Raw genomic sequence first — 17717 nt, forward strand, 5'->3', positions numbered from 1 at the left:
ATTCAAGATGAATATTAGATATATTTAAATGTGTTTGTATTTATCCCCAATGAGCAAGTCTGAGGTGAATCAGGTGACTGTGGTGAGGAAAAACTCCCTTGACTGGAAGGAAGAAACCTTGTAACATAAGGTCTTTGGTTGTGTTGTGCATACAGACATACTGTACTGCAGTATTAAATCAAACACTTCCTTAAACATCTAAATCTGTATCTAAAGTTCCCTGTACTACATTTAACTTACAGCTTTTTCAGCAACAAAATGTATTTGGGTCTGGACACAAAACATTCAGAGTTTTCACACAAAAAGTTTATTTTAAACCGAGTCTCACTCATTTGTTTTCAACAGGATTTTTTAATCTTTAACCACACACACACACACGTTTGTGTGTTGATCATTATTCCTTAGCTCTGCTTCACAAGCTACATAATATTAGACCAATTACACATCTATCTTATCTCAAAACCTGGAAATAATGAATGATTCTAAACCGAGAAAGCCGACAGGTGTCCGACAGGTCTGTATGTTGCTGTCACTTTTGTTTTCTTGCGCCACACCTTTGTGCCCTAAACGTGTTTTCCTGTTTTGAGTGTGGACAATAAAACAATTTGGTTTAATTTTATTTGGTTTACCCAGATTGCTATTCAATGTGAGTGAGATTTAGGTCTTTTATTTGTTCCTAAAGAGAGAGAGAGACAGAGAGCAGAGTTTTAGTCCATCAGTCTGTCCAGCTCTCTGACCTCCTCATCAGACAGAGCTCTATTTAATACTATTTTACACCAGACAATCTGCAACACTGTGCTAAATGCACTCTTATTTTAATTCTCTCAAACTTTATTTAACCTTGTGTTTTATATATATACATATTAATAATTACATATTTTTATTTTATCTTTATAGCACCACAACCAATAAGGGAAGTGATTTTAAATAAACTTTTCATTGTGAGATCATTGTTCTGACCTGACAACCCTTCAGCCAATCAGGGACTAGCAGTGGATTTAGCATTCAGAAGATTTTAAATCTCTTATAAGCATTGTTGATACAGACCTGTCAAATTTCACTAATTAAAAGCCTAGATAAGCCAAAGTGTAATTAAAAGGCAGAGCCAGAAGGTAACACAGACTTTACGGTTTCCTGGGAATTTAAGTGGCCAACAAACCAAATAGTGAATGTGTCTAACATCTAAACACCCCAGTTCACCAAAACACTCTATACCCATTAACACCTCAGTCTGTCTGTTCCAAGCTGCCATTGTTGGGCCACTAAGCAAGGCCCTTAACCCTCAATTGCTGTATAAAATTGAGATGATGAAAGTCTCTCTGGATAAGGGCATCTGCCAAATGCTGTAAATGTAATGTAAAAAATGTACACACACACACTTATTTTAAGTTTGCATCGATGTGACAATCCTATTTGCTGATTTTTAGGCCATGAATGATCTTCATGCTATTTTTATTTCTTGATACATAGAGGGGGGCACGGTAGCTTAGTGGTTAGCATGTTTGCCTCACACCTCCAGGGTTGGGGGTTTGATTCCCGCCTCTGCCTTGTGTGTGGAGTTTGCATGTTCTCCCCGTGCCTCGGGGGATTCCTCCGGGTACTCCGGTTTCCTCCCCCGGTCCAAAGACATGCATGGTAGGTTGATTGGCATCTCTGGAAAAATTGTCCCTAGTGTGTGTGTGTGGGTGTGTGTGAGTGAATGAGAGTGTGTGTGAGTGAATGAGAGTGTGTGTGCCCTGCGATGGGTTGGCACTCTGTCCAGGGTGTATCCTGCCTTGATGCCCGATGACGCCTGAGATAGGCACAGGCTCCCCGTGACCCGAGGTAGTTCGGATAAGCGGTAGAAAATGAATGAATGAATGAACAAATCTTTAAATGACACATTAGTCACAGTTACTGACTACTGGTATGTTAGTGAATCCTCCAAATCCTCCAGGTTAAAACTGCAGGTCTGTGAGTAGCATATAAACTCTAAATAAACCACTAACATCCTTGTGTCTTCATAGAATTTCTAAAAATCTAATAATGGCACTTTGTTTAATTTGACATTTATTTAAAATTAAAAAATAAACGGATGATTATATCAAGATGAAAACATTTTTAAATGTTATAGAATTTAAAGCAGATATTCAGTAACATCAGAGATGATCAGTGGAGCTGAATTACTACCATCTGCTTTGTATTGAGGACAGAAGTATGGATAGAGTTTCTCAGTGAAAGTCTGACCAGTAAAAGAGTAGATATGAGATCTGGACTTCACATCATAAAAGGAGACCAGACCCTCCTCATAATCCACAAACACCCCCACAAGCTCCACCTTCTCTCTCCGTGTGAGGGGAACAGAGGGACTATCATAAGTACTGTACTGATTCTCATTGAACAGTCCCACAATCCAGAATCCATTCTGAGGACACCAAATAATCTCTCCCTTCCTGTTAATGTTCTCTTTCACGACTCCTAATGTCCAGTCAGTTTTCCCTCGGACCTGCACCTCATAATAAAATCTCCCTGTAGAGAAACTCTGCTTTCCCAGAACACTGGGAAGTTTAAACCTTTGTGGTGTATCAGGGACATCCTGTGGTGTGTCTACATGCGACACTTGTTTTCCATCATCAGACAGGATGAGTTGAGGATGAGCTGTATCAGGATCCAGAGTCACATCCACTGAGAGAAATACAGACAATTTTCACACAACAAAACTAATTATTCATTCAGAAGAACAATGTGCCTGAAATTCTGCTGATATGTGTAAAGCTGTTAAAGAGAAAGATTATACTGTGCATGTGTGTGTGGGGGTGTGTGTTTGTAGGGGAGAGTTGGGGTAAGTAAATAATGCTTTTTGATCACATTACTGATAAATCACACACAGGAAATTCTCTGATTTTACAGCATTCAAGTTAAAATAGTTCTTACCTCTAAACATCTTCTTCTTTAGAAGTTCTTATGAACACAACAATAAAATAATTAATATATAAACATGTCTACTGCAGACCAAAAATACAAACCAATAAAATAGAACTATATTTAAATGACCAAATACACGTTCCTTCAGTAGATATTTTCTACAGAATTTATTTTCAGAATGTCTTTGCTTTAACTAAAATATACATGACAATGTTTCTGCCTTCTGCCCCAAACTGCATCTTTCTGTGAACCTTCACCATGTTAAACTGTATCACTGTCAAAGAGGCCACACAGTGTAACAGCCTCCCAGTTACCTTTATGATTTAATTTAATTATATAATCATTACATAATATAAAAGCACAGAGTTCATTCTTACCTGCATATTGCTTCTCCTGTTGAAGTTCTGAGGCTAAAACAGATAAAAAGTTGAATATCTTGTGTAAACTTTACACAAATAAAACTAAAAAATAGATTCAGCAGTGTAATGTAGAGAAAAGGTGAATAGACAACACAATCAGATTACAGTTATAAAGTGTAACTGTCCTCTGATGTTATATATTTATTAAATAATTAGAAAACATAGAAAATCATATAGAAAACGAATCATATAATGTACAGTGACTGTGTTTGTATCTTTACTCTTCTTACAGAACTCTGTATGGAGTGAACTCAGAGTCAGCAGAACCTGACCTTGTAATGTGCAAAAGTGTGTATTGAAAGTAATAATATTAAATCATTTTAAACAAGTGTTGGGAATTCTGGTTTAAAAAAGCAGATAGTTTTGTTGTCAGCATTCGGTGTGAAAATGTAGTGTCACTGATGTGTTTCAATCTCTCTGTCACGGTTGGAGCACCTGCCTGCCGAGCATCAGCGCAGAGAAGCGTCTCCGGAGTATTAGTTGCTTCCGGACTACAGTTCCCATATCCCCGCACTGGGACTAATTACGCCGCCAGCTGTCGCCTAGTTTCCCACGCTATAAAAGACGAACTTGACTCGATATGTAGTGATGGTGAAGTGAAGCTTTATTGAAACAGTGAAGCTTTCAACCCAATTGTGTCGGGAAAAGGTTCATTACTCGAAGCTTTTCAAATCGGGGCTCGATGAGGACCTCTGCTGGTGAAAGCGCTATCACAGAATGTTCCACAACCAAACAACGTATTTACTTTTAGAAGCAAAAATGAATGGATTGACAAATTAAGGATAGATTAATAAATATATGTATCAATATATTAAAAACGTTACCAAAGCATGTCCCATTGCATACGCATGGTAACTCCAAACAAAAATGTAATAAAGACATTTTGACTGTTTTTAGAAAAAAAAAAAAATCCAACATGAACTTTGAAGGTACATAAGTGCAGACACTTTTACACGATTATAAATCTGCCTTACAGACTACTGTACTGTAGGTTAAATGGATGCTTTGTGCTTAATTATGTTTTATTAAAAATCAGCAATCAGGTGTCCACCTGTTCAGCATGACTATATACTGTAGACACACAGTCTTATTTGTAATTGTGAACTCGTGAAATGGACATTGTAAGTGTTCTTGAATGAGTGACATGGATGATGTATTATTATTATTATAGGCCAGCTGCTGGGAGCAAATCAAACACTGGACCTAAAAACACATTAAGGATAGACCTTGTCTCAAAAGTATAAAGTGTGAACCATTTAAAAAAAAGATCATGTTATTAAGCGGTGCACAAAAGGCTTTTCTTGCATTTCTATATTTTTCAACTTATTACTACTATCCAATAAATATATACATGACAAAATATACGACATTGTTGTGTCTGCTGGCAGATAAATAATAACGCGACACCATCGTTTGCTGTGCAACTCACGTTATTCTTTTTTACTGAACCGGAACTGAATGCAAATCTCAATACATCACTATATAGGTCACCACTAGGGGGCAGGCTTATCACACAACTATGATACCCCATAGTACATACATTACAGACATGAAATGTTACATTAAATCGTATAATTGCCCAATGATGAGTGAGATTTAAGTTATAAATATATAAAAAATATATATCCACCTTATTGGGCGAAATCAAATGAAAGTGTTCCCACATTTCAGAACGCGATCTTTTTGTAACAGGCTCCATTGAAAACTCGCAACAATAAGCTCTCCTAAACTCGCTATACAGTAATAGATTCCGTGTAAGACTCCTATACAACACACGAGGGCGCGCTGCCACGTGTCGTGCACGATTTTAAACCTTTGAATCAGATAACAAAGCAGTCACGTGGGTGTGTTTGAAACGAAACTTCGGACGTCATTGGTCACGTGATGTTACCAGAACGAATCAAGCTTCGATACAAAGCTTCAATGAAAATCGGTTCACTTTTTTTGACACACGCCTCGAAGCATCGGTGTCACTGGTAACATCACTATCGATCTGCCATTGCGATCAGACTAAGCGTTCCCTTGTTTATTTTCAGTTCCGGTTTTGATTCTGTTTCTGCGTTTTGGCTTTCGATTGTTTGCTACCTGTCCTGACCATCTGCATATTTTTCCTGACTACGATTTCTGCCTGCTCTACGTTGTTGTGTTTGCCTTGCCTGTTTGTTTACGAAATTTTTAATAAAGCTGCAAATGGATCATCAGCCTTACGAGGCCTCATTACACTTATCTTGTAACGTGCAATAACAATGAATGCATTCGTTTCTGATATAATAGAATATGTGGATTTATGAAAATGATAGAAATATTACCTTTCTTGTAGCCAAAACACACAGTTGGTATCAATCCAACAAGAAAAAGACATGCTACAACAGAAGTGCTGACAGCCCACTTCCAAACACCAAAGACTCCACCTGAGATGAATAAAAAATAATGTCTCTAAGTTATGTTTAAGAAACTGTACAATAGTTATTTAATAACTAAAAACACTCTTACAGAAAGAACTGCAGCCAAATCACCAAAAAAAAAAAAAAAAACTGCAGTAATGATTACAGTAGAATGTTACAATCTATATATTATATATATATTTGTGGACACTTACTATTGACGATAATCTCCGTTTCCAGCATGTGATGTTGTTGCTGAAGTCTGCAGTAAAACTTGTTAGAGTCGCTATAATCATAAACAGTGATGCGGCTTTTCACACTGAAGAGCTCAGTGTCTCTGTGTATCTGTGTATCTTCAGCAGTCAGAGTGACTCCTTCTCTGTCCAGCCACAGAACATCAGGTTCAGGTTTCCAGCCTCTGGACTCACACACTAGATTAATCCCTCCTGAGTTATCATAACTCTCCATCGTTATCACTGTGTGGCTTCCCTGAACTGCAGGCAATAAACAAATAGTTTTTAGTAGAGTGTAAACATGTTAAACTGTTAAATAGAAGATACAATAAAAAAATGTAATTGATATAAATTTATACAAATGGACTATATAACCATACCCCAGACTGTGATACCATGCGGCATTAGTACAGAATATTTTATTCTCCAAATATGTATAAATTATTTTTAATGACAATACTGCTATGTGAAAAACCATTTGGAAATTTGCATGAAATTGGAAAATGGACATGTTTTCTGTCGAAAGTGAAATAAATTAATGCTGATCCCAATACTAGTCAGATAACAAAAAAGACAAAATAAAGAAGTTGAGAAAAGTTAGCTGCATTTCTAAAGATTATTTCTATCCTGATCTTTCCTGAATGTTTCCTCTTATCAAAAAACATCTAATCAGCTAACCTTTGTCGAAACATCTAATCAGCTGAACTATTATATAACCCTCTCAAATGCAGATTTTAAAATTGGTTTATGAATACACAAACCATTAATATTGTTAAGTAGATCATTCACTCTTTAAAGCTTAATTGCAGAAATGGATCTTACCTTCGATAATAACATGAACAGTTATGTCATTATACCATGTTTTGTCTTCAACATGACACTTATATTTTCCTTCATCAGAAACTTGGAGATCTGAGAGTTTAAGTGAAGCGTTGCCTTTCTGCAGCTCCTCTTTGAACAGTGATGTTCTTCCTCTGTAGGACTGCACTTGATCTTTATTTTTGTCTTCACGATCCTTATAACTATGCACTAATAAAAACCCTGAATCTACTCTCAACCACTCCACTGTCATGTCCACAGCATTGGTGTTGGGTTTGATAAAACAGGGCAGCACCAGATCTTCACCAGCTACAGCAACAAGAGGAGCTTCTGGACCAACCACTTGTAAACGCTCTGTGGTGTTAAAAATAAAAATGTATATAAATAATATATCCAACTGTATTTTCTCAGTGCAACTTATACCATTAAAGTGAAAGATATAATAGCTACATACATACATACATACATACATACATAAATAAAAGAATCACTGCGTTGGATAAAAGTTCACCCTACCTCCTAAAAATGACTGTTAAACTCAGTCAGGTGTAGCTAATCATTGTTAGCAACCATTTGGCTTCCACCTGTGATCAACTGTTGTCATTTTGATTAGCTCAGCAAAAAAGGAGCTATTCCTGGAGCATTTCAGTCCACGGTAATGCCCACAGCAACTCTGAAGCAGCTTCAGGAATTTATGACAAAGAGTGGTCATTGTTTATTGTTTATTGTTAAAAGGATCCCCATTAGTGTCACCAAAGTGAGAAGCTAGTCTTCCTTGGGTCCACAAAATAAATAAATCACATATAATAGTCTAACAGCAGTAAAAGATGTAGACATCATTATAACCATCATCAGAAATTATTCAAATAAATTATTACAGTAATACATTCATTATTACATTCATACATTCCCTACTCACAATTTAAATAGTGCATTCTCAGATGATACCTGAAAGAGACTTTGCCATTCATTTTACGTATATCCAATGGCCAATTATTCCAGTAATTGATGTCACGATAAATAACTGTTCTCTTTAAAGCATTTGAATTTGGACGTGGTAATATTAGCTGGCCATTATCAGCTGACCTAGTCGAATGAGAATGAACCTGATCACACCTAACAATTTGGTTATATAAGAACACCGGTTGAGAAAAAAAATATAGTTTTACTGAAAAATTTAGTTGTATTGAAAACCAGCCTTTTCTCCACCGTTAACCATGAGAGTCGACGGTGCATACTGATAGTATTTGTTCTTATGGGACAATAAAATACTAACCTGGCAGCTCTGTTTTGGGCAGTTTGTAATTTCTTTAGTTGACCTTTAGGTGTAGATGACCATACAGGGGCACAATAATCCAGGTGACATAAAATTCTAAAAAGATTTAGCCACCTGTCCCACGATATGTGTAGATACATAAGAAAGACATTTCCTCACCATTGCGATACCACAACCCATCTTTTTCACAATGATATCAATATGTTCTGCCCATGACAGCTGACTATCTATTATTGTGCCCAGTAATTTTACTTTATCTACCTGTTCTATAGGTTCCCCAGACAAGTTCAAACTCATCTTTGGTGTTGATGACAATTTATGACTCGATCCCAAAATAATTGATTTGGTTTTCGAGATGTTCAGCACAAACTTATTTTTTTTTTATCCAATCAAAAACCATATTTAACTCGGCTGATAAAACATTGTCCAGTTCACTGACAGTTTTTGCAGCATAATACAATGTTGAATCATCAGCATACATTTGTACAGTAGCTTTACACAAAACTAATGGTAAATCATTTGTAAAAATGCCATATAAAAGCATTTTCCCAGGCAGCTCCCTTGCGGGACCCCGCAATCCAAGAACTTAGAATAAGACCAGCTGCCAGTGTAATAAACCCTTTGCGTCCTACTTGTGAGATAACTCTTCATAAATTGAATGGCAATTGGACTAAATCCATAGCATTCTAGTTTACCAATTAGTAGATTGTGATCTATGAGATCAAATGCCGCACTAAAATCAAGTAATACTGCACCACTCATCTTTAAATTATCCATTTCCTTGAGCCAGTTGTCTGTCATTACTGTAAGAGCGGAACAAGTTGAATGGTTATGTCTATAAGCATGTTGGAAATCTGTGTTCAAACCGTTACATTTAAAATATTCCTGTATCTGTGTGTGAACTATTCTCTCCATTAGTTTACCAAGAACTGGGAGAATAGTAATAGGTCTACAGTTCTTCCCAGTGAATGCAAGTCTACCATCTTTAGATAAGGGAATAATTTTACCTTCTTTCCAGATAGTGGGAAACACACCCTTCATTAAGCATGCATTTAATATTTGACATAATGGACCACAAACATAGTCAGCTGCCAGAGTAAGTACTTTACTGTCCAGCATGTCAGTACCCACTGAGCTGTGTTCGGGCAGGGATTTCAACAACTTCCTTACTACCCACTCCGTGACACTATTAAACTGGAACGTGCAACTCTTATCTAACATCACATTATCCTTTATGAGCTTTATGTAATCAGAATCAGTATTGTCCATATTCTGCCTTAGTACATGGACCTTATTTATGAAGAAATCATTAAAATAATTTGCTATATCAGTTGGTTTGGTCAGAAACTTGCCTTCTGATTCCACAAAGGAAGCCCCTCCAGCATTTATTCTCTGCATGCAATATTCTTTTTTCATCAATCTATTCAGTTTTGTAACCTGATTTCTCAGTTGACAGTACTTAAATCTGTCCTCCAACAATCCAGTCTTTACTAATATAGATTTGACTTCATCTCCTTCCTTCATGAGGCTCTTTATAGTCTCATTAAGCCATGGGGCTGGTCTTTTTTTACAATACACTTTCTCATGGGGGCATGCTTATCAACAATCTTCATGAACCTTTCCATAAAGATATTTAAGGAGACCTCAGGCTCCTCAGCAGCATACACATCAGTCCAATCAATATCACCAACATCTGCCAAAAAACTTTCCGGGATAAATTTCTTGAACATCCTTTTATATACTATATTGACCTTACATTTAGGAATTTTAGTTTTCCTGGTAATTGCTATGATATTGTGGTCACTAAAACCCACAGATCGAGAGACTGGTTTAGTGCAGTGCAGCATTCAGGAATATTTGTATAAATATGGTCTATGCAAGTGGCAGAAATATGGCCAGCACTGTTAGTAAAGACTCTAGTTGGTTGAGAGATCATCTGAGACAAATTACAAACATTGATCGATGAAACAATCTTTTGTTTCATTGGACATTGATTCGCAAACCAGTCTATGTTCATATCCCCAAGTAAAAAAATATAACTGTTCACATCTGTAACTTTATCAATTAACACACATAAATCATTCAGATATTGCACATCAGTCCCGGGAGGTCTATAGCAGCAACCGATCAGCACAGGTTTAAGGTAAGGAAAATGCACTTTAACTTTAGCACTTCATGCTTCCTTCTGCTGACCAGCTTTTTAAAGATGCTGATTTAATTTCCCAGCAGGATCCGGCACCTACCCACACTGCCAAAAGCACCAAAAGTTGGTTAAATGACCATGGTGTGCTTGATTGGCCAGCAAACTAATCAGACCTGAACCCCATAGAGAATCTATGGTATACTGTCAAGATTAAAATAAACAAGAGACCAAAAAATGCAGATGAGCTGAAGCCCACTGTCAAAGAAACCTGGTCTTCTATACCATCTCAGCAGTGCTACAGACTGATCACCTCTGTGTCATGCCAAATTGAGGCAGTAATTAAAGCAAAATACTTTCCAGAAGGCCAACAATTCACTACAATTCACTAAAAATGTTTTTTTATTGGTCTTATGAAGTATTCTAATTTTTTGATATTTTTATTAAATGTCTGTCAAAATCATCACAATTAAAAGAACCAAAGACAAAAACTACTTCAGTCTGTGTGTACTGAATGTACTGTATATAATACACAGGTTTCACTATTTGGGTTGAATTACTGAAATAAATGAACTTTTCCATGACATTCTAATTTATTAAGATGCACCTGTGTGTTCATATGCAGAGCACATATTGTAAATAATAAATGCTGATTAAATATATGCAGATTCACATTCCTTGGTTCCTGACTTTACAGATGTGTTTTGGAACAGAGGGCCAGACAGTATTCATTGACAAATCCATTGACAAACTCATGTACCCAAAGAATGTTTCTGATTTGTTGGACATGTATATAGGGATTTTTCTTCATTACAATGATAATTAAACAGCTGTAGAGTTCTTCCTTGTGTTTCTGGTTCCTTTATGTTTACTAAGCACACCAATTCCCTTTTTTCCCTAATAATGTTCCAAATGGTTCATTTTAGTAAGTCTAAAGTTCAACCAGTGTCTCTTACAGTTTTATTCTTGTTACTTTTTTTTTTTTTTTTTATTTTTTTTTACAATAAAGCCTTCATCCTGCAATTGGCACTGTTTCTCCTGTCTGGCAGCTCTGTTTTCTTATGTCTAATATTTAGTGAATATTTTGTGCACATTTTGGAGGATACAAGATTTTAGGGATGAAGTTTGAAGTGAATATTTTTCTATTAATTTCCTAGCTATATACATTTGAGATTCTAAGCTGCCTTTAATCAAGAGCAGATTTGGTTTCAAATACAGTATAGTTGTTACCAAATACTCCAGGCTGTCTATCATCTCTATATTTCCTTTATGGTTCCTGTTCACCTACCAGTCTGAAGATCATTTATGTTGAACTTTGGAGACTTAGCACTGGGCTCAGTGGTAATCCTAGTTACAAATTTTAATTAAATAAATAGAGGTTGTTATGTTCTTCAGGATGGATAATTCTGTGTTATTGGCATGTTTTGTCTGACCATGATTACTTTTTAAATCATGTACAATTGACTGAATTTGCCACATGATTATTCAAGCTACACACTCTGTTTTCTAGACTGGAAGCCAATATGTGAATCAGGATTTAAACTGTCTTTCTGTTTGATCAAACTGACTTCCTTTCTAATTATATACTATCTCACTTGCACAGTAACTCTGTGTGAGAGTATGATAGTGTGTGTGAGATTATAGTTGTGTGCATGCTAGGGTATGATAGTGTGTGTGAGAGAGTATGATTGCATGCGTGCAAGGGTATGATAGAGTGTGTGGGAGTATGATTGTATGTGTGCAAGGGTATGATAGTGTGTTTGTGAGAGTATAGTTGTATGTGTGCGAGGTTATTACAGAATGTGTGTGAGAAAGTATGTATTATGGCCTAAACTGCCTCTCATACACTTCCTTAAACATCTAAATCTGTATCTAAAGTTCCCTGTACTACATTTAAACTATAGCTTCTTCAGCAACAAAATGTATTTGCGTCTGGACATACACCAGGATTTTTTAATCTAGCCCACACACACACATACACATATACACACACACATACATGCATACTGTACATACATACACACACATACACACACATGCCCACACACATACACACACATGCCCACACACATATACACACACATACACACACATACACACACACACACACACACATACACACACACACACACACACACACACACACAGTAGGTGTGTTACCAGACTGAGATTCCATAAAGTTGTAGACAGTCAGGAGAGTCACACAAATACACGTCGCTGAACGAATGTTGATCATTATTCCTTGAGAACACGATGAGAAAGCTGACAGGTCAGTATGTTGCTGTCGCATTCGTTTTCTTGCGCCACGCCTTTTTGCCCTAAACGTGTTTTCCTGTTTCGACCAGATGCTGTAATATTTAAAGTTAATATTTACAGCCAGAAGGATTTATAGAACATTATTACATAAATATACACAATATTACATAAAGTGTATAGAATCATTTCTACATTTATTTTGTAATGACATTGCAAGTTGTCTGTTTTTATTTAAAACGTTTTAATGAACATGTCGATTATTTATTTGGTTTCATTTTATCTGGTTTACCCACAATGCTATTCAGTGTGAGTGAGATTTAGATCTTCTTTTATTTTTTCCTAGAGAGAGAGAGAGAGAAAGAGAGAGAGAGAAAGAGAGAGAGAGAGAGAGCAGAGTTTTAGTCCATCAGTCTGTCCAGCTCTCTGACCTCCTCATCAGACAGAGCTCTATTTATACTATTTTACACCAGACAATCTGCAACACTGCTCAATGCATTCTCATTTTAATTCTCTCAAACTTTATTTAACCTTGTGTTTTATATATATACATATTAATAATTACATATTTTTATTTTATCTTTATAGAACAACAACCAATAAGGGAAGTGATTTTAAATAAACTTTTCATTGTGAGATCAATGTTCTGACCTGACAACCCTTCAGCCAATCAGGGACTAGCAGTGGATTTAGCATTCAGAAGATTTTAAATGTCTTATAAGCATTGTTGATGCAGACCTTTCACTAATTAAAAGCCTAGATAAGCCAAAGTGTAATTAAAAGGCAGAGCCAGAAGGTAACACAGACTTTACGGTTTCCTGGGAATTTAAGTGGCCAACAAACCTAAGAGTGAATGTGTCTAACATCTAAACACCCCAGTTCACCAAAACACTCTATACCCATTAACACCTCAGTTCTGTTCCTTTACCTAGAAAAAAACATTCAGAAGAGCTTCACTAAACAAATGTGTTTTCAGCCTAAACTTAAATAAAGAGACTGTGTCTGAATCCTGAACACTAATTGGAAGGATTTCCAAAACTGCAGGGTTTTGGAAGAGAAGCTCTGCTTCATCATGTAGCCTTCAGTATTGTGCTGGATCATTAAAAAAAAAAAACAAAAAAAAAACAGAGGTTATAATGAATTAAAAGTGTGTCTGGGAGCTGTTGATAAGATTCTGTAGATAAGATTCTGGACTAACTGTAGCTTTCACCTACTGGAACATCCAGACAGTTCACAATTACAATTATCTTTATATTATTAAAAAATATATACTTCCACATTATATTTATTAATTCAGTGCAATAAGAGTAGACAAATGACTGCTTCATGACCTGATGCATGTGGTGGAGAGTCTGCCCCAGGTGGAGGAGGTTAAGTATCTCTGGGTGAGATTGACCATTGGCTGGGTTCAGCATCTGCAGTGATTTGGACACTGTACCAGACTGTGGTAGAGGTAAAAGTTCATAAGCCATAAGACAAAGATACCAATTGATCAGTTAATCTATGTTCTCACCCTGACATGGGTCATGAAATTTGGGTAATCAATAAAATTTGGGAAAGAACAAGACTGAAAACACAAGGCACATGGTGTCAAGTGCAATAATAGAAAACAGCACACAAAACCCAGTTAAACAATAAAATAATCAAACACACACATATGGGCATACGGTAGCCTAGTGGTTAAGGTGTTGAACTACCAATTGGAAGGTTGTGAGTTTGATCCCAGGTTCACCAAGCTGCCATTGTTGGGCCCCTAAGCAAGGCCCTTAACCCTCAATTGCTGTATAAAATTGAGATGATGAAAGTCTCTCTGGATAAGGGCATCTGCCAAATGCTGTAAATGTAATGTAAAAAATGTACACACACACACTTATTTTACGTTTGCATCGATGTGACAATCCTATTTGCTGATTTTTAGGCCATGAATGATCTTCATGCTATTTTTATTTCTTGATACATAGAGGGGGGCACGGTGGCTTAGTGGTTAGCATGTTTGCCTCACACCTCCAGGGTTGGGGGTTTGATTCCCGCCTCTGCCTTGTGTGTGGAGTTTGCATGTTCTCCCTGTGCATCGGGGGTTTCCTCCGGGTACTCCGGTTTCCTCCCCCGGTCCAAAGACATGCATGGTAGGCTGATTGGCATCTCTGGAAAATTGTCCGTAGTGTGTGAGTGTGTGTGTGTGTGTGTGTGTGTATCCTGCCTTGATGCCCGATGACACCTGAGATAGGCACAGACTCCCCGTGACCCGAGAAGTTCGGATAAGCGGTAGAAAATGAGTGAGTGAGTGAGTGAGTGATACATAGAGATTTGTGAGTATAAAGATTTTTACACAACAGCGCTACCTGGTGGTCAAACACAAACTGAATAATCGGCTGTATTTAGCTATTCTGGGTTAAATGCTACTGTATTTGTGTCTGTATGAGATTATAATTTCTTTATTTTGTTTATTAATAAAATATTTTTTGTTTATTTAGTTTATTATTAATAATAAACAAAATCAAAATCAGGGGGGCACGGTGGCTTAGTGTTTAGCACGTTCGCCTCACACCTCCATGGTTGGGGGTTCGATTCCCGCCTCCGCCTTGTGTGTGTGGAGTTTGCATGTTCTCCCCGTGCCTCGGGGGTTTCCTCCGGGTACTCCGGTTTCCTCCCCGGTCCAAAGACATGCATGGTAGGTTGATTGGCATCTCTGGAAAATTGTCCATAGTGTGTGATTGCGTGAGTAAATGAGAGTGTGTGTGTGCCCTGCGATAGGTTGGCACTCCGTCCAGGGTGTGTCCTGCCTTGATGCCCGATGGCGCCTGGGATGGGCACAGGCTCCCCGTGACCCGAGGTAGTTCGGATAAGCGGTAGAGAATGAATGAATGAATGAAAATCAAAATCAAACCTACAGACAGTTTAATTTGTCTGTCCACTGCTGCCATTGTTGATCAGAAATTATTTGCATACTGTATTGTAAAATAGTCAGACTAAGGATATATCTATAATGACTCAGAACACATTATATCAAGACAAAAAGGACACAACATGGAACGAAATCAAGGGCTAGAATTACAGTGTTCAGGTGTGTAGCTAGGTAATTAGCACAGAACAGCTCTGGTCATAGAGTTTATTTTTCTATTAGGAAAAAGTGAAAAAATACTATACACTTGAAGATTGCAACATAGCTGTGCACCCAGTATAGCAGGTTAGTATGAGTCATGCATTTTTCACATTATTCAGTTGTACCACAAAGTGAGCTAAGGAATCACAGAACTCTCTAGAAAAACTTAACAGTGCTGCAGGAAAGCTGTGAAGTTTGTCACTGATTCAAGATTCAAGATTTTTATTTGTCACATACACAATTATATAGAGCATATATAGCCAGCAGTGAAATGTGAGTCAGGTCCGCTCCAAGTGCAATTATTAAAAAGTACAACACAGATGAAAATATACTGTAGCTATGAAAGAGTGAAATAAAAGTAAACAATAAAAATATAATAAAATATAAAAGAAGATGTATACTGTGGAATTAAATATAGAATGAAAAATAGTGTGCATGAAAGTAAACTGTAGTTATAAATATAAGATACACAGGGATGTACAAAAGGCAATGTGCATATGTGCATTATACTGTAGTCTTAAATATTAAGATACACAGGAATATGCAAGAGGCAAATGTCCAAACAGGTTGACACTTTCAGTATGTCAATGTGAGGTAGTGAATGATGAAAATCTTACTGATAAAGTGAATATTAAGTGGAGACATGAAGATGTTAAGAGGCTGGTTTTGAGTTTAGGAGCCTGATGGCCTGGGGGAAGAAACTCCTCCAAAGTCTCTCGGTTTTTGCCATCAGGCTACAGAAGCGCTTACCAGAAGGCAGCAAAGTGAAAAGATGGTTATTGGGGAGGATTGAGTCCTTGATGATTTTAACAGCTCTGTTATTGCAACGTTTGAGGTAGATGTCCTGCAGAGAGGGGAGCGCAGACCCTGTGATGCACTCAGCTAAGCTCACAACTCTCTGCAGGGCTTTGCAGTCTAGACTGGAGCTGTTCCCATACCACACTGAGATACACTGAGTCAATACACTTTCTATGGCCCCTGAATAGAAAGTTTTCAGGACACTGTGTGTAATTTTTCTCAGTTTATTTCTATAAAATGTTCAATAGCGATTTCTTAGTCGTTGTTCCCAAACACAGTGTTTAGTTGTTGGGTCACTCTAATGAAGGTTGTACAGTGACTTTAGCAGCTCCCACACAGATGCAAGTGGAGTGAACTGCAGCCAATATGTCAGTCACAGTGACCTCTACTGGCCTGTTATAGGGCATCTTCATTATCTTCCCCTCAGACAGCCTGCATTCACGAGAGAGAGACCAGAGTGACTTTTCCCTTATTCCTGCTCAACACACAACTGGACAGGTAAATGGTGACCTAACTGAGACTTTGAATCACACTGTGAACTGTTGAAGTGCTGAAGGATTTCAGAGGGTTTATTGCATATATATCTTTATTGTGCAATACGAGTATACAATATTAATACATATTTAAATCACACTTTATATTCTTTCAATGTAGTGATATTACATTTTTTTTCTTTTTTCTTTTTCTTTTTCTTTCTTGCTTTTATGAAGCATTTCTAAGTGACAGTTCTCCCAAACAATGCATAATGTACAGAATGAGCTTTGTGTTAGTCAGTGGCAGTGGGGCAGTACTGATCCCCAATACTGATCCCTAAAGAGAACTTTAAGGATGTGAGTCAATTCATTCTTTTATTCATCTTCAGTAAGTACATTTTTCCTGTCATGATGGATCCAGAGACAATAAATGAGTCTCTTTTCTGAAGTCCTCCAAATTATTGTCTATATTCATATTTACAAGTGCAACAAAAAGAAAAAGAATGAAAATTAAATTTACAAAACAAACAAACAAAAAAATACATTTGTATCTTCTTCATACAAAACATTCAGCAATATAACAAATCTTTAAATGACACATTAGTCACAAACCAAATCACCAACAGATTTGAAAAAAAAAAAAAAAACCTGCAGTAATGATTACAGTAGAATGTAACAATCTAAATCTAAATGTTTTATTTGTAGTCACTTACTACTGATGATAATCTCTGTCTCCAGCATGTGATGTTGTTGCTGAAGTCTGCAGTAAAACCTGTTAGAGTCGCTATAATCATAAACAGTGATGTGGCTTTTCACACGGAAGCCCTCTGTGTATCTGTGTATCTTCAGCAGTCAGAGTGACTCCTTCTCTGTCCAGCCACAGAACATCAGGTTCTGGGTTCCAGCCTCTGGACT

At 37.1% G+C, this 17717-nt stretch overlaps 1 protein-coding gene across 1 annotated transcript; it reads right to left on the minus strand.

Moving 5' to 3' along the window:
- Positions 1 to 923: 923 nt before the first annotated feature.
- On the minus strand, positions 924 to 12453 carry LOC132848851 (butyrophilin subfamily 1 member A1-like). The gene is made up of 7 exons (XM_060874901.1): positions 12336 to 12453; positions 6763 to 7113; positions 5923 to 6201; positions 5633 to 5734; positions 3282 to 3314; positions 2914 to 2940; positions 924 to 2664 (listed from the first exon to the last, which is right to left on the minus strand). Exons 1-7 carry the CDS (start codon positions 12409 to 12411, stop codon positions 2117 to 2119), a joined length of 1416 nt encoding a protein of 471 aa, XP_060730884.1. The 5' UTR covers positions 12412 to 12453; the 3' UTR covers positions 924 to 2116.
- Between the last annotated feature and the right edge of the window lie 5264 nt (positions 12454 to 17717).

This window comes from Tachysurus vachellii, chromosome 7 (genome assembly GCF_030014155.1).
Source record: "Tachysurus vachellii isolate PV-2020 chromosome 7, HZAU_Pvac_v1, whole genome shotgun sequence".
Taxonomy (NCBI): Eukaryota; Metazoa; Chordata; class Actinopteri; order Siluriformes; family Bagridae; genus Tachysurus; species Tachysurus vachellii.